At 51.5% G+C, this 23,045-nt stretch overlaps 1 protein-coding gene across 1 annotated transcript; it reads right to left on the bottom strand.

The window, feature by feature from the left end:
- Window positions 1-2,945: 2,945 nt before the first annotated feature.
- MOGAT2 (monoacylglycerol O-acyltransferase 2) lies at window positions 2,946-22,314 on the bottom strand. The gene is made up of 6 exons (XM_055281339.2): window positions 22,192-22,314; window positions 19,962-20,140; window positions 7,440-7,644; window positions 6,936-7,110; window positions 6,091-6,290; window positions 2,946-3,944 (listed from the first exon to the last, which is right to left on the bottom strand). Exons 1-6 carry the CDS (start codon window positions 22,280-22,282, stop codon window positions 3,790-3,792), a joined length of 1,005 nt encoding a protein of 334 aa, XP_055137314.1. The 5' UTR covers window positions 22,283-22,314; the 3' UTR covers window positions 2,946-3,789.
- Window positions 22,315-23,045: the final 731 nt, after the last annotated feature.

Raw genomic sequence — 23,045 nt, 5'->3', positions numbered from 1 at the left:
TTCTCCCTTTCCCAGGAGGCCTACATGCCTGGACTGCAGCCACAGGCCCTCCTTCCCTCTAGCTTCTAGCTGGGCTCAGGCAGTGGGGAACTTGGCAGCAGACTGAATGGAGGAAGGTGAGGTGGGAATGCTTGCTCCTGGCTCCTCCCTTGCAGAGTCACCAGACCTGCTCGTGCCCCTTGACCAGCAATGGCCCCCACACATGAGTCTTCCTGGTTCAGGAACTGCTGCTTCCATTCATCCTTCCAGGCCTCAGGGTGGAAACAGTGCACACACGTCAAAAAATGGTTCCTTTTTAAACCCTCCTCAAATTATCCTCTGGTTCCTGCTGGATCCTGATTCTCTGGATTCAGACTAGTCCAAACCCTACCCTAGGAGCAATGGAGGGTCATGGAAGGATGCCGAGAAGGAAATGGCGTGGTCAGCTTTGTGTTATAGACAGCTCACTATGGCTTTGCATGAGGGATCAACAGGGGAGAGCGAGAGGGAGATAGGGCAGAGATGCAAGGTTGAGCTGGGATCCTCGGGATACACAGTGGTGGTACCACAGTCAGACAGGGAATTCCAGGGTATGTGTGCCTGGGGTGGAGAGTGCTTGTGCTTCAGGCTTTTAGTTTTTAAGTTTTGGTGGATTGTTTGCAAAGATGGCAGTAAGAATCCCTGCATGTGTCCACACCCTTTTGTAATACGACATTGCTGTTCCTCCCATCCAGAGGGGGATCCTATTCCTTATTCCATGAATCTGCTGGGTTGTAACTTGCTTTGACCAACAGAATGCAGTAGAAGTGATGCTTGTGAGGTGTGCAGCCTAGGACTCGAGTCCGTGCAGCTTTGGCTCTCATCTTTTGGAATCAGCCACCAGTGAATGCTAACAGACCACTCAGTATAGAGAGGGGCCCAGTGTCCATGTGCAAAGAGAGGCCCAGCCCCTCTAGCAGCCCTAGCTGTCCCAGGCCCAGCTGACCCCTTGGCTGGATGCAGCTGCAAGATCCAAGAGGAACCACCCAGAGAATCCACAGAATTGTGAGAAGTAATAAATCCTCGCGCTCTTCAACCATTAAGTTGTGGTTGTTGTTGTTGTTGTTGTTGCTGTTTTTGAGACAGGGTTTCATTCTGTTGCCCAGGCTGGAGTACGGTGGTGCAATCTCAGGTCACTGCAACCTCCCTCACTTGGGCTCAAACAATCCTCTCACCTTAGTCTTCTAAGTATCTGGGACTACAGGCACAAGCCACCATGCCTGGCTAATTTTTTTTTTTTTTTTAGACGGAGTCTCGCTCTGTCACCCAGGCTGGAGTGCAGTGGCGCAATCTCGGCTCACTGCAAGCTCCGCCTCCCGGGTTCACGCCATTCTCCTGCCTCAGCCTCTCCGAGTAGCTGGGACTACAGGCGCCCGCCACCACGCCCGGCTAATTTTTTGTATTTTTAGTAGAGACAGGGTTTCACCGTGGTCTCGATCTCCTGATCTCGTGATCCGCCCGCCTCGGCCTCCCAAAGTGCTGGGATTACAAGCGTGAGCCACCACTCCCGGCCTAATTTTTTTTTTTTTTTTGAGACGGAGTCTCGCTCTCGCCCAGCCTGGAGTGCAGTGGCACCATCTGGGCTCGCTGCAAGCTCCGCCTCCCGGGTTCACGCCGTTCTCCCACCTCAGCTTCCTGAGTAGCTGGGACTACAGGTGCCTGCCACCAAGCCCGGCTAATTTTTTGTATTTTTAGTAGAGACGGGTTTTCACCATGTTAGCCAGGATGGTCTCGATCTACTGACCTCGTGATCCACCCACCTCAGCCTCCCAAAGTGCTGGGATTACAGGCATGAGCCACCGCACCCGGCTACGCCGGGCTAATTTTTGTATGTATTTCTCTTTTTGTAGAGCCGGGGTTTCACCGTGTTTCCTAGGCTGGCCTCAAACTCTTGGGCTCAAGTGATCCACCCACCTTGGCCCCCCAAAGTGCTAGGATTACAGATATGAGCCACCATGCCCGGCCAGCCATTAAGTTTTGAAGTGGTTCGTTATACAGCGGTAGGTAATTACTATGGGCCGTTATTTATCTCCTTTGCAAATCTCCCCCTTCCTTCAAGGTCTTTCCCAAGTGTCACCTCCTCCAAGTCCTCCCTTCGGCTGTAAATCATCCCTCCCTTCTCTAAACTCCACTGCTTCTTCTTCCTGCTCCTCTTGTGACCCTTATACCACTCTGCCTAATAGGATAATAAGAGGCACTTTCATGAGACATTGGGTACCTTTGTTACCTGGCTTCTAATTCACACATACTGCACATCATGTCACAAAGGACATGGAATATCTTGTTATCTCATGAACTGTTCACAACACTGAAGGTGGATACTATGGTATTTATTTCTCAAATGACAAAATCGAGGTTTGGAGATGTGGCTTGCCCAGGATCACTGAAAAGGGGCAGAGCCAGAGCCAGGATTGAAACCCAAATGTACACTTCTCTAAGTGCCCTGTGTTGCGGTTATGGGTGTGATCTGCTCCTGGCAGGGAAGGGTCTGTTTCCCCACTAGAGGGTGAGGAAGAGTCACAAACCCTGGTCCAACCCACCCACCCTCTGTTCCCTCCCTACTGATGCACGGCCCTAATCCAGGAATCTAGAACTCTGGTCAGGGTGTCTGTCCCCATCTTACCCCTCCACACCCCCCACACCCCTGCAGACACATGCACATATCTCACATCTGGTTTCCATTCTCTGTGCTGGCCTGCCCTGTGTCTTAACAAATTGACCTCCACTTCTTTCCCAACAGAATGGGGCCAGAGGTGGTAAGCTTAGGGTTGATGCATCAGGAAGAAGTGATCAGCATGGTCTTCTCTGACTCAGTCTCATCCAGCTTCTGGGAAGGTGAGATAGGGCCCCAGGGCCAGGCTGGGGGGTCAAGGGTAAGGCTTTGACCAGCCCTCTTGTTTGGGGGTAGAAAGAAAGAGAAGCATGCTAAAATATAATTCTCTCATTTATTGAACTGACATTTATGGAGCCCCTTTTTTTTGTGGCAAGGTAAGGGGCTGAAGTTACAAAGGGTGAGTAAGAGGCGCCTTATGGAGCTCTCAGCCTATGTAATGTCACAGCTGAGACTCAGAGTCAGTGGGAAAACTGAGGCTCAGAAGGAGAGAAAAGAGGCCTGCCCACAGTCATACAGCCAGTCGGTAACAGAGCACAGTCCTCCCTACCCACCTTCTGTGTGCCTCTGGCTGCCGCTCCATCACCCAGAGAACCCAGAAGCTTGAAGCTACCTAGGGTGAGCGCAGGGGTTTACTGGCCACCCCTCCTCTCTAGCATGGAGAGGGAGGACCTGGGACATCCAGGGTGCAAGATGACGGGTCTTGTAGGAGAAGGGACTGGAGCTGGTGGCTTTTTTTGTGCTGTCACTCAAGGTCAGAGGAATAAAAACCTTGCTGTTCTCTTTTTTTCCCTACATTTCCTTTTATAATGTTTGAGTGACATTACAACAGAGAACAGAGACCTCAGAAACCATTCTCCTCCAGCCCTCTCTCCCATTTCACTGATGAGCACACAGAAGCCAAGGAGCAGGAGGCTTGCAGAGGTCTTGCAGCGGGAGTGCAGATTGCTGCAGAGGTCTTGCAGCAGGAGTGCAGATTGCTGTGCCAGAGTCTGGTCTCCTCTTCTGCGTTGCCTGCTTTGACTTACAGCCTGATATGGGTTGGATTTGCAGGAGTCTGGGAAGGCTCTGCAGATATGTTCAACAAACACCTCCAGGAAGTCTTCTCAGAGCACAGCACCTCCTTCTGGGCTCCCTAATGTTGGCCCTGCCCTTTGGGCTCAGCAGAACTCCAAGTGTTGGTCAGCAGGGATGTTGAACTTAAGTTTGTGGGCCTCGAAGAGGTTGCACAGCTCTTTGATATAGCGCTGGTGCAGCTGGTTCACCTCCTCCTCCGAGGGATGCAGCGTCTTCTGTACCTCGATGGGCTTCCCCACTGCAAGGCATAGAGGTGTGCAGTGGCCTAGGGTAGGCAAGGGGCCCTTGGGGCAGGTGCCCACCCCCATGGTTCATCCCTGCAGAAAAGTGCTCTTACTGCCATTCCTTCCAACCCTAATCTCAGGTAATGAATGAATTTTAAGACATTAGGGCAACTCCAAGATTCCGATGTAATAACAACGGCTGGATTTCTTTCGTTCTTTTTTTTTTTTTTTTTTTTTTTTTTTTGAGGCAGAGTCTTGCTCTGTAGCCCAGGCTGGAGTGCAGTGGCTCAATCTCAGCTCACTGCAACCTCCGCCTCCTGCGTCCCAGTTCAAGCAATTCTCCTGCCTCAGCCTTCCGAGTAGCTGGGATTACAGGCATGCGCCACCATGCCCAGCTAATTTTTGTATTTTTAGTAGAGACAGGGTTTCACCACATTGGACAGGCTGGTCTTGAATTCCTGACCTTGTGATCTGCCCTCCTCGGCCTCCCAAAGTGCTGGGATTACAAGTGTGAGCCACCACGCCCAGCCAACAGCTGGATTTCAATGTGTCAGGCAATGCACTAGGTGCTTTACATGAAATACTCCCTTTTATCCTATGGGTATAAAAACCTGTCATTCCTATTTGATAGATGAGTCAATGAGGCTCAGAGAGGTTGCCGGACTTGTTCAAGGTCACATAGCCAGGAAGAACCACTGCCAGGTTTTAGACCCCAGGGATGTGCCCTTTACCTTCAGGCTATATGATTTGGGGAGTCCAACATGCCATGAATGGAAGCGGCTATATTTCTAAGATGGGGTGAGTTCATAGCCCAGGCAGCTCTTCTTTCCCCTCTACCCCTCCACGCTGACCTGCAGTGGCTTCTCTCATCCCAGGGAAGAATCAGGAAGGACCTAACTCATCCCTTTCTCTGGTTCTGCCTGGCTGGGAAGGCAGTTCCTCTGTCCTCTCTTCTGGCAATAGCTCTGGAGGCAGCAGAAGTATTAAAATTCATGAAAATATTGCTACACAACACAGGGGAGGTCATGATGTAGGGGTTTACCAAGTCTGCTCAATTAGCAAGTGGATGGATGGAGATGAGGTGAATGGACTTCTCTCTATAAAGTCTGTCGGAGGCCAGGCGTGGTGGCTCATGCCTGTAATCCCAGTACTTTGGCTGAGCCTGGGGGATCACTTGAGGTCAGGAGTTCGAGACCAGCCTGGCCAACATGGTGAAACCCTGTTTCTACTAAAAATACAAAAATTACCCAGGCGTGGTGGCACGCATCTGTAATCCCAGCTACTCTGGAGGTTGAGGCAGGAGAATCGCTTGAACTTGGGAGGTGGAGGTTGCAGTGAGCTGAGCTCATGCCACTGCACTCCAATCTGGGCAACAGTACTCTGTCTCAAAAAAAAAAAAAAAAGAATTAAACCCTCCTTCTCTGGCATTGTAAAAAGTCAGAATGATCTTAATAAGAACCTCAACTTTGTTATTCAAAAACAGTGAGATATTTTGGAAGTTACTTAACTTCTCTGAGCCCCAGTTTACCATCAATGAAATGGGGATAGTAACTCCTGTCTTGAAGGTATGGCCAGGTATGGTGGCTCATGCCTGTAATTCCAGCACTTTGGGAGACTGAGGCAGGCGGATCACTTGAGGTCAGGAGTTTGAGACCAGCCTGGCCAACATGGTGAAACCCCATCTCTACTAAAAATACAAAAATTAGCTGAGTGTTGTGGCGAGTGACTGTAGTCCCAGCTACTCAGGAGGCTGAGGCATGAGAATCTCTTGAACCCAGGAGGCGGAGGTTGCAGTGAGCCGAGATTGTGCCATTGCACTCCAGGCTGAGCGAGAAGAGTGAAACTCTTAAAAAAAAAAAAAAATCCTGCCTTGAAGGTTGTTAGGATAAGCTGAGTTTCTTCATGTAGGGCAGCTAGTGTAGTGCCTGGCACAGAGCAGGTGCTCAGCAATTGGTCGCAACTATTGCTCTTGGCACCTCTGCTATAGTTCCTATCCCAGACTGTCTTCTATTCTATCTGCTTGTGTGTGTATGGTTCCCAGTCTAGAATGTGAGCCCCATTAGGGCAGGAATAAATCTGGCTCATTTCCATGTCCCCTTGCAGCACACAACCTGCCCTGTCCCTATAGCCTCCTCCTTCCCAGCCTGGTCCTGGACTTACCCACAGTGGTGATGGGCCGGCGGTAGGGTATGAAACCAAAGCTGTACTGGAAGACACCACGGCCATGAAAGAGTGGGAGAGAGATGCCCATGATCTTCTGCAACCGATTCTGGATACAGCGCAACCAGGAGCCAGAAGAGTTGGGAATCTGGTCAAATAGGTCATTCTCCCCGAAGGAGAAGATTGGCACCAGGGGTGCCCTGGAGACAAATAGAGGAAAGAGGGCATGTGGGAGGCCCCAGAGAAGGCACAAGCTGAAAGGCCCTTTAGCTTCCTGCAGGGACTCAGTGAGCAAGAAATGGAGCACAGGTCAGCCACCTGGGCTGGAAGTGGAGGCCTGGGATATCTCCCAGATCCTCGCAGCCCCATTCTCTGACCTTGGGCAGGTCCCTTGCAGGGCCACAACTTCCCAGGTGCACCATGAGAGGTAGACCAGAATGCTTCAGAGAGTCCTCCCAGGTATAAAAATCTGTATTGTTTTTCCTAGAAAAATATCTCCCACCTCAGCTGGCTCATGTTTCTCAAGGATGCTTTACCCCAAGGAGGGAGAACAGCTCTGAAATGTACCCCAAATATCACTCTTCTAGATACCATAGGTCTCAGATCAAGCGCCAGCTTTGTGGAATATGTTCATTGCCACCTAGTTTCTTAGATCACTGAGTCTCCGTTGTGGAAACTTTTCTAGGTATTTGGGCATGAGACACCAAAATATAATCTTCATTGTGAATGGACTGAAAACCTCTATCAAAATAGAATCTGCATTCATCTCTGCCGTCTTCCCACCAAAATAAAATCCTTGCCAATTGCCAACTGAACCCAGAGTGCTCTTCCCAGAGGCTTGATACCCGTGTGTCAGGGCGAGCCTGACGAAGCCCTTTCGGTTCCGCAGTAACAGCGTGAAGGATCCAGGCCTGGCATCCAGGGCCTCCTGGGCACCCCCTACAATGATGCCTAGCAAGTTTCCGCCATCCTTCCTGTTCAGAATGTGAGCAGCGCTCTCCTTTTCTGATGTGACCAACCCTGGGGAAAGAGAAAAGTGGGTCAGGTGTGGAGTGAGGGAGCAGGGGCTATGAAAGTACGTGTAGCCCATAAAGAGATCACCAGCAATGCCTACTGAGGCCTGGGGTTTTCCCCCACTGCCCCCCATTCCAGCTAGGAGCTCCCTGAGTCCTCTCCCTCTTCCCAACCCCCTGATGGACTTAGCGCCCAGCATGGTGCTGTAGGAAGTGCTTCTTTGGGCCTAGCCTCCTTCTCCTACTGCACACGCTCTTGGAAGAAGTACAGAACTATTGGCAACCCTTCTGAAAATTTGTTACCTTCCTGAGCTGCTCAGGGGTAGAAAGACTCACCTGCGGACATGATGTAATCTCTGAAGAAGGGGGCCCGGAACCACAAGGTCAGCATCATCAGATGGGGGCGGATACCGGGGAAGATCGAAGAGAAGCCCGTGCTCTCAGTGCACAGGTTGGCAAAGGCTCCGACTGCCAGGACTCCATGGGGGTGGAAGCCCGCAATGTAGTTCCGAGAGGGGTCCAGCTCAGCAGTCTTGACCAGCTGCAGGGACGGCAACCTGCTGAGCATACACAGGCCAGGATGGGGCCTGTGTGCCAACCCTGACTCTGTCACTCACTGGTGTGACCTTGGGAAGCCCCCCTCTGAGCCTCCAGGTCTTCATTCATATGTCTGACCACCCTGGGTTCTTACGAAGATTCAGATATGGTGTGTGACAGCACCTGGAGATACCACGGTGCTGGCTGTGCCACAGACTTGATGCTGGCTTGGGACAAATTGCTCCCCTCTCCTACAGGCTCCTCATTTGTAAAGTGGCAATAGAGTATTTGGACCTGTCCCTGCTACCTCCTAGGGCTACTGAGAAACTCAGGTATGATGGTGCCTAGAATTATTTATACCAACACCACCTGGACAGGATATAACATGAAGACACCAAAAGGCCACATGGGGGCACTGCCATGCTGAAACAGCCCCATTTTAAGAAAAACGATGTTCCGGCCAGGCGCGGTGGCTCACGCCTGTAATCCCAACACTTTGGGAGGCCAAGGCAGGTGAGTCACCTGAGGTCAGGAGTTTGAGACAAGCCTGGCCAACATGGTGAAACCCCATCTCTACTAAAAATACAAAAATTAGCTGAGCATGGTGGTGGGTGCCTGTAATCCCAGCTACTAGGGAGGCTGAGGCAGGAGAATTGCTTGAACCCTGGTGGCAGAGGTTGCAGTGGGCCGAGATCATGCCATTGCACTCCAGCCTGGGCAACAAAGTAAGACTCAAAAAAAAAAAAAAAAAAATCAATGTTCCTCATATCCATGAGACATCTATGGATTCAAACAACCTCAGATATAAAGTATTCAGAAAGAAATAGATTGTTGCACCTGTAGGGAATATGTAAAGACTTTTTTCCATTATCAGTATTCCCTAAACAACATTCCATACCATTTCCATTGTATTAGGTGTCATAGGTATTCTAGAGATGGGTTACTCTATATGGGAGGATGTGCATAAGTTATAGGCAAATATTACATCATTTTATATGAGGGACATGAGCATCAGTGGATTTTGGTATCTGCGTTGGTCCTGGAACCAATCCCTGATGGATGTCTCGGGGCAAAAAATTGGCACTTCAGATGTGGGAATGAGGCTTTGTAGGCCATCTGAGGAGCGAGTCCTGTTGGGTGGAAAGCCCATACACGGGGGGCAGCTCTGGCCCTGTTTATCCATATGCATGATGCATAGCACCCTGTGGCTCTCTGCTTCCCCTCGCCAGGCCTTCATTGCCCCTTGGCCACTCTCTTTCCCCAGCCATCGCAGCAACAGGTCTGGCCAGGCCTGCAGCATGAGAGTGTAGCAGCGTCCAACGGACGTTGTAGATTGTGTGAGAGAGAGCTGCTGTCATTAGCAGCTTCTAGGTGAAGTGGAGTGAAGGTGAAATGGGAGCAAACTCGGTTAACAAATTCTGCTCCTGGCCAGTTACTGGACGGGCTGTGCCAAGCAGCTAAATCTGCAGACTATAGCTGTGGGTGGTGATTGGAAGGAACTGGGGGGGGGCACACTTTTCAGTGCCTTGTGTCTGGAAGACCCAGCCATCAGAGTCCAAGGGTCCCCAGGGTCTCTGGCCCAATCCCACATATCCCATCGGGAGGCTCCCTGATAGGACTGCCCAGGCCCTGCAATGTGTACTCTCTCAGGTCAGAGGCCACCAGCCTTTCCCCTCTGGCACAGCTTTGCCAGTGTAAAAATTCTTCCTGTCATCAAGATGTAGCTGGTGACTCCCTGAGGGTTCTTGTTACTCCCTTTGGGGAGCAGCAGAGGCCTGGCTGCCCTCTCTCAGAGCAGACTGGAGATGTCTATAGGGCCTGAAGCCTGTCTGCCCCATCCAGGCTGAATAGCTCCACATTCTCCTGTCCTTGACCTGGACATGGGCTCTGCAATTTGTTTGTTTGTTTATTTATTTATTTATTTATTTGACAGAGTCTCACTCTGTTGCCCAGGCTGGAGTGCAGTGGCATGATCTCAGCTCACTGCAACCTCCGCCTCCCAGGTTCAAACAATTCTTATGCCTCAGCCTCCCGAACAGCTTAGATTACAGGTACATGCCACCACACTTGGCTAATTTTTGTATTTTCTAGTAGAGACAGGGTGTTTCACCATGTTGCCCAGGCTGGTCTCAAACTCCTGGCCTCATGTGATCTGCCCACCTTAGCCTCCCAAAGTATTGGCATGAGCCACCATGCCTGGCCTGGTGGTGTTTCTTTAAAAACCTATCCAGCTCAATGCATGGGAACACTTGCTTATAAATTTTCATTCGCTGCTAGTGGGAGGGTAATTTTGCACCTCCATAAAGGCAATTTGACAATATCTACCAAAACCAAAAAATATAACTGATCTTTTAACCCAGCAACTCCACTGCTGAGGAATTTAGCCTACAGAATTTCTCACACTTGTGCAAAATGACACCTGAACAAGGTTATTCACGGAAGCATCAGGTTTTGGTGATATCAAAAATTTGTCATCCACTTATAATGACCATCAGCAGGGCCTATTTAGACAATTTGTGAAACATCCACACAACGGACCATTGTGTCACCATAGAGAAGTACAGCAGCTTTTTCTGTCCTGATAGGGAAAAAGGGCCATGGCAGCTTGTTAACTGAAAAAGCAAGGGGCAGGACAATGCATGGAGAGTGTTGCAACTGTGCAGAGAAGGGAAAATACATTTGCTTTATATGGATACACCAAACACTGGTAGTCATCGTTGCCTCTGAGGACAGGAACTGGGGAGATAGGACATGATGTGGAATGAGGACTTTTCACACCTACCCTTTGGTCTGTTTTTGAATTTTTTTTTTTTTTTTGAGAGTCTCACTCTGTCGCCCAGGCTGGAGTGCAATGGCGTGATCTCAGCTCACTGCAACCTCTGCCTCCTGGGTTTAAGCAATTCTCCTGCCTCAGCCTCCTGAGTAGCTGGGATGACAGGCACCTGCCACAATGCCCAGCTAATTTTTGTTTTTTTAGTAGAGACGGGGTTTCACCATGTTGGCCAGGCTGGTCTCCAACTCCTGACCTCAGGTGATCTGCCCACCTCGGCCTCCCAAAGTGCTGGGATTACAGGCGTGAGCCACCATGCCTGGCCAACCTTTTTTGAATTTTGAACAAAAGGTATTACCTACTTTAAATAAATAAGTAAACAAATTCATGTATGCATGAATGATTATGCCCTTAATAAAAAAGCATTTGTGGCCGGGCGCGGTGATGCAAGCCTATAATCCCAGCACTTTGGGAGGCCGAGGTGGGCAAATCACCTGAGGTCAGGAGTTGGAGACCAGCCTGGCCAACATGGTGAAACCCCATCTCTACTAAAAATACCAAAAATTAGCTGGTTGTAGTGGCGGGCGCCTGTAATCCCAGCTACTCAGGAGGCTGAGACAGGAGAATCGCTTGAACCTGGGAGGCGGAGGTTGCAGTGAGCCGAGATCGCGCCATTGCACTCCAGCCTGGGCAACAAGAGCAAAAAATTCTGTCTCAAAAAAAAAAAAAAAAAAAAAGCATTTGTGCATAGAGAAATACCCTGGTGAGTGGAAGGGCCTGTGTCTAGGTCACTGAGCCAATATTAGAATGAGCATCTACGTGCACGTATCTATTGTGGTCCCACAGAGCATGCACTTGGATACATGCACATAGATGCATGTGCTAATACTGGCTCAGTGACCTAGACACAGGCCCTCCCACAGTGCAGGCACTTGGATACTGAGGTGTGGTATCTTTCTGTGCTAACCTCTTCCATCTGTCCCCTGGACCCAAATCTACCACAACATCCCTGTGAAGATTACAGACCATGTGTCTGATGCATCTGTGTCCCCAGTGCAGGCCTGGAACAGAAGAGATGCTCTGGAAAGGATATGGCATGAAGGAAGGAAGGAATGAGCCTGGTGGATGAGGCTGGTGCAGCCTCAGAAGGAAAGCTGCCTGACCCCAATCCTATCCTGGCACGTCACCAGGGTTCCACTAGTGGGAAAAAGAACCTTGAGTCAGGAGACCCAGGTTCTGCGGCTGGCTCATCACATGACCATTGCCAAGCCCCTGTCCCCTCCGTGGCTCAATTATTTCTGTCCCACAGGACACTGATAACGCCTCCCTGGCAGGGTTGCTACTGGGTTCAAAGCGGGTAAACAAAGAAGAGGGGAGGTTCGTGAAGTGCTGTGGTCTGTCTCCCTCCCTCAGTTCTGTTAGGTGAGGGGAGTGTGACTAAGCAAAGATAGCTGGCTGTCTGGGGAAAATCCTGCCTGGGTGCATGCCCTGGCTGGCTGGGTGTGTAGTAGGCAGTGGGGCCTGAAGAAGGGCACAGCCAGGTTACTAGGCTCTGGGGGTGCTATTGCTTTTAGTTGATATAATTTATATACCATAAAATGTATCCGTTTTAAGTATGAAATTCAGGGTTTCGCCGGGCGCGGTGGCTCAAGCCTGTAATCCCAGCACTTTGGGAGGCCGAGGCGGGCGGATCACGAGGTCAGGAGATCGAGACCATCCTGGCTAACACAGTGAAACCCCATCTCTACTAAAAATACAAAAAATTAGCCGGACGTGTTGGCAGGCGCCTGTAGTCCCAGCTACTCGGGAGGCTGAGGCAGGAGAATGGCATGAACCCAGGAGGCGGAGCTTGCAGTGAGCCGAGATCGCGCCATTGCACTCCCGCCTGGAGAGACAGAGCAAGACTCCGTCTCAAAAAAAAAAAAAAAAAAAAAAAGAAATTCAGGGTTTCAGTATATTTAAAAGGTGTGGGATAGGTGTGGTGGCTCACACCTCAAATCTCAGCATTTTGGGAGGCTAAGAAGCCTGGCAACACAGTGAGACTCCATCTCTACAAACATTTTTTTAAAAGTTGTGGTGGTGCATGTCTGTAGTCCAAGCTACTTGGGAGGCTGAGGCAGAAGGATTGCTTGAGCCCAGGAATGAGGCTGCAGTGAACTATGATTGAACCACTACACTCCAGCCTGGATTGTAGAGAGAGACCCCACCTTCTTTCTTTCTTTCGTTCTTTCTTTCTTTTTTTCTTTCTTTCTTAGATAGGGTCTTACTCTGTCACCCAGACGGGAGTACAGTGGCACAATCTTGGCTCACCGCAACCTCCGCCTCCCGGGCTCAAGCAATCCTCCTGCCTCAGCCTCCTGAGTACCTGGGATTACAGGTGCATGCCACTACTGCCAGGCTAATTTTTATATTTTTAATGGAGATGGGGTTTCACCATGTTGGCCAGGCTGGTCTTGAGCTCTTGACCTCAAATGATCCATCCCCTTCGGCCTCCCAAAGTGCTGGGATCACAGGTATGAGCCATCGCACCTGGCCAAGATCCCGTCTTTTAAAAAAAAAAAAAAAAAAAAGGTGTGTTACCTATCTAATTCCAGAGCATTTTCAACACTCCAAAATAAACTCATACCCATTAGAAGTCACTCCCCCTCTCCCCAGCCCCTGGAACCACGAATTTACTTTCTGTCTCTATGGATTTGCCTGTTCCAGACATTTCACGTAAATGGAATCATACAATATGTGGCTTTTGTGTCTGGTTTCCTTCATTTAGCATGGTTGGAGGTTACCTATGTTATGGTGTGTATCCGTACTTCATTCCTTGCTGTGACTGTATATTATTCCATTTTATGGATATTCTACATTTTGGTTGTCCATTCATCAGTCAAGGACATTTGAGTGGTTTCACCCTTGAGCCATTACAGATAATGTGGCCTTGAGCACTTGTGTACAAGTCTTGGTGTGAAAATGTTTTCAATTCTTCGGCAGCGGGTACAGGGGCGCTACTTTTAACCCCAAGACGCTCTTCAGTCCCTGCCTAAATGATCACAGCACCACATAGGGCTCTCCGGGAGAGGGCATCTGGACCTTGAGTGGGACGGAGGACAGCGGGGGGCTGCTGTGTCTCTACCATGTCTGTCCATTCCCATTTCTCCACAAATGATCTTGTGCCCCCTCACAGCCGTGGGCCAAGTGAAGAGCCTCAAGAACCCAGATTCTTTATGGTTCACAAAGCAGCCATGCTGTTAGCTTGTTTAGTGTTCAACCTGGCCCTAGGGAGGCTGGCTGGAGTATGATAGGCACCAGTTGACAGTCCGCAAACCGAGCTGCAGCGACCTGCCCTAAGCCACACAATTGGCTCTGAGTTCTGCCACCTCCTGCAGAAAGCATCAGAGAGAGAAAGAGAGAGAGCAAAGTGAGCCAGAAAGCCTTTGTTCCAGACCCAGGGAAATATCCTGCCACTCAGGACTGTCACTTGCTAGTCAGACTTGGAAGGTCCAGGGTTCTCTTGATTCCCTTCTCCCAGGAGAAAGCGGCTCCTGCATCAACAACCTGCCTTGCACTGTTCCAGGGCCTGGTGTGGGGAGAGCCTGTTCATGGCCTATTTATGTGCTTAGATTAGTTGGCAGGTTAAAAATGCTGGACATGCAGGGTCTGATTCAGTAGGTCTGATCTGGCCTTGGGCATCTGATTTGTGATAGATTTCCTAGGGGACTTGGTTACACATCAAAATTCAAAAATCCCCTTTCAAGTTCAGGCGGTTAGCTGTGTGTGTGTGTGTGTGTGTGTGTGTGTGTGTGTGTATGCGCATGTAGGGACTAGGGTGCTTCCCTGTCTCCCCCCACCCAGCTCAGATGGATGGAAAGGCTTAGATATTCTCCTTGGCCCTGGCTGTAACTCCCTGTGGCCCTGGGTAGGGCTTTGGCCTCCCCAGTCCTCTCTGTTGATAAGTTATCAGCTGTTCCTCAACCCACCATAGTCACACACTCATTTCACAGACAAGCATCGATACCCACGGACACATCCCCTCAATTCTAACATGCACACTCTCCCTGCCCACTTTAAACATTTTGAAATTAAGATGCACCTTTCAATTCTAATTGGAAGACTTTTTCTCTTAGTGGTGCATGAAATACTGGCATATTTTACCATTGAGGATATCTTAGAGTTGAAGAAATACATTAGGTGTCAGGCCCTGAGAGCTGGAAAGAGTGCCAGAGGTGGTAAACACTCCCAGTACCTACCAGGCCCCAGGCACCTTGTGTATACCAACTTGCCTCACCCTCCGTCAACCATGTGAGGGGAGTGTTATATCATTGCCCTCATTTAACAGATGAGGAGATTGAGACACAAGGTTCATTAACTAGTTCTAGGTCATACAGCTAGTATAGACTCAAAGCCAGGGTTTGAACCCAGAAGCCTGGCTCTGTGTGTGTAACCAGGAGGCTCTGCCACCTTGTAGGAGTCCTAAGAAAAGGGGATTCATGGGGTAAGAGGGTGCACTCCAAGTAAGAGCGCCAGCGCAAGCGACATGGCTCATGCCTAGAAAACTCGGATGGCAAAGGGAGGACAGGCAGGTGAGGGGTGGGTGGGGTGCAGGGACTGGAAGGCTGCAGCAAAAATAGACTTTAAGAGCCATGGGAGTCACTGTCACTGTTGTGTTTCACTCATTTTATGAGGATTATTCCAGCTGCAGTGTGGTGGATGGACTGCAGGGGGCATTGGCAGAAGTGGAGCCAAGATAAAGAGATACGTGTGGTCAGGACTTAGGGCCGGCGGAGGAGAAACGAGTCAGGCTGGAGGAGTTTAGGAGGCAGAGCCCAGGCCTTAGAGCAGTGGTTCTTCACTGGGGCAAGTGTGTTCCCCCAGCCCCTCCCCCTCACTCAGCAGATGCCATTTGGTAATGTCTATAAATGTTTTTGGTTGTCACAATAGGGAGGGATAGTGCTACTGGCATTGAGTGGGTAGATGCCAGGGGTACAGAGAGCCCCCACAACATAGAATAATACAGCCCCAAATGTCAATGGTGCCCAGGTGGACAAAGCTACCTGGAGAGCTACCTGGCTGCGGGGTGCAGTGAACCAGAATAGGGTGGGAGGCCCCCAGTCCCTGCAAGGCAGCCTGGGGGCTAAGGGAACCGCTGTGCTCTGTGCCAGTTCTCCCTGCCCATGGCAGAGGTAGGACTCCTGGGAGGGTCCTGGAGATGGACCCCAGCTCCATACAAGAAGACCTCCCAGGCAGGGCCTTCCTATAACCAAGGAGGCCATCTCAGGAGGAGGCACGCATCCTAGATTGTGTAAACTGGGGTTTCTGTCCTGGGTGAAAGCTGGCCACCTGAGTCCCAGTGACTTGGGTTAAGAGAACCCAGTGTACTGAAAGGTGGTGGGTAGGAGGTCAGGCACTAAGGCCCTAGAGACACCTGGCAGGCTGCAGAAGACCTGAGGCTTTGTCACAGGTGTGTGTGGGTGGGGTCAGGGAGGTGGCCTGCACGCTGCCCCAAGCCTGGCTCTGACTGACAGGCATGGTGCAGGCAGCATTTCCTGACAGCTGGTCACAGCCCTGGCCATAGCCCTTGGTGCCTAAGGCCTTGGCCCGTGGAGACAGTGTTTGGTCCGCATGACAAAATCTTCAGCGCCTGGGTGGGTCTTCAGTATCAGGTGGGAACAGCTCCTCCTACAAAAACATTGCCTGACGCTCCACCACTAGCTCTTTGGGAAACTGACCGGGTGACTTTAGAAAGTTCCGAGGCCCAGAAAATGTTTCTGAATTTTTCTTGAAATTCCATCACCAGGCGCTAGTTCATAAAAGCACAGTAAGAACTTTACAATCAGGCCGGGCGCGGTGGCTCACGCTTGTAATCCCAGCACTTTGGGAGGCCGAGGCGGGTGGATCACGAGGTCAGGAGATCAAGACCACGGTGAAACCCCGTCTCTACTAAAAATACAAAAAAATCAGCCGGGCGTGGTGGCGGGCGCCTGTAGTCCCAGCTACTCAGAGAGGCTGAGGCAGGAGAATGACGTGAACCCGGGAGGCGGAGCTTGCAGTGAGCCGAGATTGCGCCACTGCACTCCAGCCTGGGTGACAGAACGAGACTCCGTCTCAAAAAAAAAAAAAAAAAAAAAAGAACTTTAAAATCACTGGACGGCCACATGTATATGGCAGGGGAGCATGGAGGTTTGTGAATGTTGGGGGAGCTCAGCAGAGCTGGGGCTCCCTACTTTCTGCTCACCCCATGATCCCTGCAGGGCCTGGGCAGTAAAGGCGTATGGGAGGGTGGGAGGGTCTATGGAAAGAGAGTCTGCAGGCCACAGCCCCACCCCACAGGCCCAGCTTAGGACATAGTCAAAATGAACATCATCTCGCCCTCTGCTGGCCACTCCGTGGCATTGTCACCCTTGGCAGATGGTGCTGCAAAGGGCCTGCGGTGAGCGAGGATCCTGGGGGAAAAAAAAAAACAAAACAGTGCACAGAGCCGGGTGCAGTGTCTGACACCTGTAATCCCAGCACTTTGGGAGGCCAAGGCAGGCGGTCAGGAGTTCGAGACCAGCCTGGCCAACATGGTGAACTCCCGTCTCTACTAAAAAAATACAAATCAGCTGGGAGAGGTGGCAGGTGCCTGTAATCCCAGCTACTCAGGAGGCTGAGGCAGGAGAATCGCTTGAACCTGGGAGGTGGAGGTTGCAGTGAGCTGAGATCACGCCACTGCATTCCAGACTGGGCAACAAAAGTGAAGCCCCATCTCGAAAAAAAACAAAAGCAAAACAAACAAACAAAAAGATGCACATAGAATTTCTGCAAATCGAGGCCTGTGTCCCACCAGTGTCAACAGTACTAAGGTTGAGATATCCTCCTCACGAGCCACCTGGCTGGGGAAGGAGCAGGAAGGACGGATGTTGATAGGGTAGGCGCAGAGCTGCCTCAGCATTTCTGCCAGACCTGCGACTGGAAATGCTCCAGGTGCAAAAAGGGCCAGATGCTGTCCTTTGAGGCCGTTGGGCTGGCTGAAGACACCCCGGGAGAACTTTCAGGTGAGCAGTCCCAGTCCTGCGGAATGGCCTCCAGTGGCCTCCACCCTCTGACATGAGGGCCTCCCCAGCCTGCTCTGCAGGCCTGCCTCCTGCTTTAGCCATGCTGAATGTCAGGCTGTGGCTCAAAACTCACCCTGCGGCAAGTGTCTGGGCCTGTGCTTGTGTGTTTGCCTTTTCAGGCTGCTTTTTTCCCCCCAGTGAGCTTGGGATTCAGCTCAAGAGTGGGAAGTGAGACCAGAGCCAGAACCTCTGAAGCTCTCCTGGAGGCCAGAGCCTGCTTCAGGTTTTCTTTGGCTTGGTCCCTGATGTCACACACACGTCCCCAGGCTGGCCACAGCACATTTTCCTGGGGAAACTCTGACCTTCCTGGCACAGAAGAGGAAGCCCAGGCTGGAGAGAGGAGAGGCAGGAAAGGGAGGTGAATCTCAAAGTGCAGAGGTCCTGGGGTGGGGATGAGGACTCCGCCTCTGACACGTCCATGATTGCTCCCAGAACTCAGCAAGCCCTAAGTTTCTTTGCTGACAAGACCCAGGAGGGGGCCCTGCAGGAAACACATATGAGGGGCAGGGGAGGGCCCCCATCCTGAGCCCCCCAGGCTAGACCATGTTCTGCCTTACCACATCTACCACCCTTCGTGAGCACGGCAGTCTCTGCCAGCCGCTGCCCGCTCTCTGCCCAGCACCCCCGTTGCCCTTTGCTCTGGAGGCCCTGCTCACTGCGGTGCTAGAGGCTCCTGCATTCCAGTTGTGGCTCAGCCTTTGCTAGTCCTTCTTGGGCCCCTGGACTCTCAGAAGGGAGCAAGGCAGGAACCCCAGCCACCCTGCGTTCCCATAATTCAGACAAGTTGCTTAACTTTCGTGGGCTTGTTTCCTCTACCCCTCCCCCCTTGCAAGCTGGAGACCTTGTTTCTGATGGGACAGGAAGAGGTAGGGTTCCCAGGCGGGGTGGGAGAAGTTACGTAGGTGTGGAGGTCAGAGCAGCAGGGCTCGGGCTCTCAGAGTCCTCCCCAGACTCGAGGTCACTACCATACTTCCTCAGAGTCCCACTGCCAGGGTAAAATAATACTAGCTACCTGTTTACTGAAAACCTACAAAGTGCTAGCCGGGCTCAGTGGCTCACGCCTGTAATCCTAGCACTTTGGGAGGCTGAGGTGGGCGGATCACCTAAGGTTGGGAGTTCGAGACTAGCCTGACCAACATGGTGAAACCCCGTCTCTACTAAAAATACAAAAATTAGCCAGGCATGGTGGCCAGCACCTGTAGTCCCAGCTACATGGGAGGCTGAGGTAGGAGAATTGCTTGAACCTGGGAGGCGGAGGTTGCAATGAGCTGAGATCGCGCCATGACACTCCAGCCTGGGTAACAGAGCGAGACTCCATCTCAAAAAAAAAAAGGAAAGAAAACCTACAAAGTGCTCTACTTGCTTTGTCTCATTGAATCTACACAACCCAGTGAAGTATGTGGCATTATCCCCATTTTACATATGAGGAAACTGAGGCTCAGAGAGACCAACTTACCTACGATCATACAGCTGGCATGGTATGGGGCAGACTTGGGATCAGAATCTAGTCTGCCTATCTCCATATCTTACGGGCCACATCTTACCCCTTTCTTCTCTCCTGCTTCCAGAGGAGGGCCAACTGCCCCTGCCTGTCTCTTCTCTGCGTCTCCACTGCCTTCCCCATCCTATCCAATCTGGCCAATAAACCATCACTGCCTGGCTGCGTAGATCAAGGCTTTAAATTGCCTGGGATTCCGTTGAAGGAGCCGAAAGATCTGCTCACTCAAATCCATGGATCTGCTGTGCTCTGCTCTGGACACACCTTCAAGTCCAGGGCCTGGTGTCCACAATGACCACAAGGTAACAGGAGTCGGAAAGCCAGAGATTTGAAGGCATGCAGAGGAGGAGGAATCAGTCTACTTACTAGATACATGGGGAGACTGAGCCTCAGAACAGGACAAAGCTTTGCCCAAAGATACACCACATGCCAGAGTTAGGAGCAGGGTAGGATCTGAGAACAATTCAGGGCTCTTTCCCCTGTCCCTTTGCCCACAGTCAGTGTACACCCTTGGAAATCTGTAAAAGAACTTGCTGTGTGACTTTGGTGACATTTCCTCCTTCTCTGGGTGTCAGCCTCCTCTTCTGGTGAATGTTAAGTGTGAGGCTAGATGGTCCTTAGAACCTATAAGTTTATTACCTTCACTCCCAAGCCTGGGCTGCTGATGGGTTTGTGCCTTTAAGATACATAGGCATGCCTCACACCATATACCCCACAGAACTCCTTCAAACGCTGGACGTTCATCAATCCACATTTTGGCCCCGCATCCCTGCAGATGCGAAACAAGGATCGGAGAGAAGCTGGACTCTTCTCCAGGTCACATAGTAGCAGAAGCCCTAGCTCCTGCCTCCCAGCCCAGTACCCTCCTCAATGCATGCAGGGCCATATTCTCCCGTGGAGATATGGGCACTCTGGCCCTGACCACACCCCAGCCAACTCCCTCCCCTACCCCAACTAGCCTCAATACTCACCGAGATGGGGAAATAGTCCTTCATGTACTTCCATATAGTCCAACACCTGATGGCCTGGACGTGCCGGCCCCCCTGCCGTGGCTTATCTCGGTCCAGGTACCACCAGGCTGCATACAGGACAGCGAGGAGCCAGAATCTTGTAAACAGGAGGACTATGAAGCCCACAGTGCAGATCTCGGCTGGGGAGGGAAGAAGGAGCTGTCAGGGACAAGTGTCTGAGAGGAAGGCAGGTGAGATTGCTCAGACTGAACTCTGCCCATAGGCCCGGCACTAGCAGCACTGTCCTGTCCAATCCTTGGCCCCAGGAGGAAGACAGCAGCTTCCAGGGCATTCAAGGAGGAGACAAAGGCCCCGAGAGGGACTGCAGCCAGCCCAGTGTCACTGGGGGCATGCGTTGAGCCTAGGTAGGCCTAATTCCAAAGCTCACTTTCTCCCACTGCACCAGGCTGCCCGATTCACTCCATCCCCTGCCTGTCCACCCTTCTCCTTAGGAGAGTTGTTTGTACTCACCAAGTGCTCAATCAATGGGGACAACTGGTTGGATAAACTGTTCTAGTTTCCATCTTTTGGGATCTCAGAGCAAAGGGAGACCCTTTCCTGCTCTCTTTCTGTTCATCCTCTGCCCCATTTTCCCAGAGATAAATCCAGCCAGGTGCCTCCCGTTATTCAAGCCCTTCATGATTTCCCCATAACTTCAGGGACAGTCCAAGCAGCTCAGCCTGGCCTCCAGGAGCCCCAGAGCTGGCCCTCTCCCTCCCGCTCCTGCCTCTTGTCTGTGGACACTCTGAACTACGCAGTGTTCCCAAACCCTGCTGAGCTCTGATTCCTTTGTCTTCAGTGACCAGCGACATTTGTTGTTGAAAGAAGGAGGGAGGGGGGAAGAGGCCAGCCCCTGGCTGCCAGGTAATCAGGGGTGCATCAGGACTAAGACCGGGCCTCGTGTGGAATTCCCCTCTGACTCATGGTTTCTCAGCCCTTACTGGAGGGAAATCCTTGATTGTTTGGCTCATCTGTACAAAGGGGGTATACAGGGATGTGTAAAATGTCTAAAAACCCTTAGAACAGAGATGCAGGTCAACCAGAAGGGATGCTAGGGCAGGGTCTTGGAGGGCCTGCTTTGCCAAGGGGGAGTTTTTTAGCTACAGAATTGTGGGGGAGTTTCTGAGGAAGTACGTGTGCGTCTGTGTGTGTGAGTGTGTGCGTGAGAGAAAGAGAGGAACACACAGAGAGAGAGAGACATGGCTACTGAGCAATGTGTTCAGAGTGTGTCAACATTTTAACAACCAGGAGAGTGGTATCTGTGTACAGGCTGAACCTCAGCCCTGGAGGCAGCAGTTCCTACCCTGTCTGGTGCCAGCAGATGAAAGGAAAAATCCCATGGACTCCCAGTCATTCTCCCTTCCCAAGCCACAGATCCAGGCCCTCCTAGAAAATATTGCCTTCGGCAGAGCGGTTGTTTGGGCAAGGGTGATCTCTCTGGCCACAAATCAGTGGTGGGGTGGGTAAGGGGCCATGCTCATGCCCTCCAGTGTGAGCCCAGCCCAGGGTCCAGGCCAGGTCTGTGCCGAGCAGAGGTCAGCACATTTCTTCATTTCCTTCACAATAGCCCTGCAAGGCCAGCATTGTTGTCTCCATTCTGCATATGGTGAAGTCGAGGCTTGGAGAGGTCAGGCATGGGCTGGCTAAAGTCACACAACTGGTCAGTTGCCCAGCTGAGTCTGACTCCGGGTTTCCTGGTACCCAGCATGCCCACTCTACAGTCCACTCTCAGCCTGCACCTTCTCCCCGCCCTCCTGTTCTTTCCCTGTTTCTCTCACTTACCCTACTACCAGCCACAGTTTCCTCCTCCCTGAGTGCACAGAAGGAAATCCCTCCTCTCTGAGCAGGCTGCAGAGCCCAGAACTCTGCCATCATCGCCCAGAGGCTTTCCCACACCACCTGGCAGCCTGCAGATTGGTCTCCATCCAAGTGCCAAAGGAGAACCCACAGTGCAATCCAGGAAGAGTAAGTAACCTGCCCAGAGCGGCAGACAGTGACTTCTACCCCATTCCACCCCAAAGAAGCCTCTGGGCAGGCCCAGGAGTTCTCTCTGGGCAGGGGCTCTGAGCACAACGAAGCCCCCTTTAGGATAAATGTCTTCCCACCATCAATGTGCTGTGTGCACCTGGTGTGGCTGCTCTGCCCCACCTGAGTGCGGTGGTCTCCCGTCCCACAGTGCAGCCCAACTTACCCAGTGCCAAGAAGGAGAAGACAAACTGTAGGACAGCAAGTGTCTGCAGCCTGCGCTCCCATGGCACAAACAAGGGCGCGAACTCTACCATGCTGGCGGGTCAGCCTGGCTCCCGCAGGTTCTGTGAGCTCTGCTGTGGTCTGAGGCACCCACAGGTTTTTGTTCCTGCCCCAGGTGGTAGAAGCTGGCAGGGAGAGTGCCACACCCAGCCCAGCCCAGCCCCAAGGTCTCCTTGCCCCTGCTGAGGCAGGAACTTCTATCCTACAAGAAACCTTTGAATCTACTTGCTGGAGCCTGGCTAAGGAAGGAGGAAGAGAAGGGGTTGTTTAGCCTTTATCAACCTTCTCAGGCAACGCCTTATCTGCATGGCTACCTTTCCCTGATTGCTTAAATCTTGTCCTTCCTATAACTAGGCAGGTGAAGCCCCAAGCATATGCAATCTCGCCCCCTTCCCCCCTATTCGATGACCTGGCCCCAAGGTCAATGGATAGGATGACTATTGGTGGTCCACCCTTCAGGTATCACCCTTCCACAAAACTGCCCTTGGCAAGTTCCCTAGTGACCTCCATGTTGTTAAATCCAGTAATCAATTCTCAGATCTCATCCTGACCTATTGGCAGCATTAGATACGGTTGATCATTCCCGTTTCTTTGAAACCACTTGGCCTTTGGACACTATGCTCTCCCAGTTTTCTTCCTAGCTCTCTGGCTGCTCCCTTTGTGCCTCTTGTCTTTCACCAGGCCAGCTGTTCGAGTCCCCCTCCTCCACTCCATCCCCGGGACTTCTCTTTTCTCTCCAGTTCCTGCTCTCTGAGATCTCATCCAGGCTCACACCTTGCATTCTATTTACACAGC

The sequence above is a fragment of the Symphalangus syndactylus genome, chromosome 6 (genome assembly GCF_028878055.3).
Source record: "Symphalangus syndactylus isolate Jambi chromosome 6, NHGRI_mSymSyn1-v2.1_pri, whole genome shotgun sequence".
Taxonomy (NCBI): domain Eukaryota; kingdom Metazoa; phylum Chordata; class Mammalia; order Primates; family Hylobatidae; genus Symphalangus; species Symphalangus syndactylus.
The sequence above is the reverse complement of the archived record's forward strand: the minus strand, read 5'-3'. Positions and strand labels throughout refer to the sequence as shown.

Bases quoted from the DNA above. Each gene is read 5' to 3' on its own strand.
- MOGAT2 (XM_055281339.2), bottom strand. From the start codon at position 22,282: ATGGTAGAGTTCGCGCCCTTGTTTGTGCCATGGGAGCGCAGGCTGCAG. The intron at 20,141-22,191 runs GTAAGTTGGGCT...TTCCCTCCCCAG, and splicing joins CTTCTCCTTCTTGGCACTGG to CCGAGATCTGCACTGTGGGC. The intron at 7,111-7,439 runs GTGAGTCTTTCT...CTCTTTCCCCAG, and splicing joins AGATTACATCATGTCCGCAG to GGTTGGTCACATCAGAAAAG.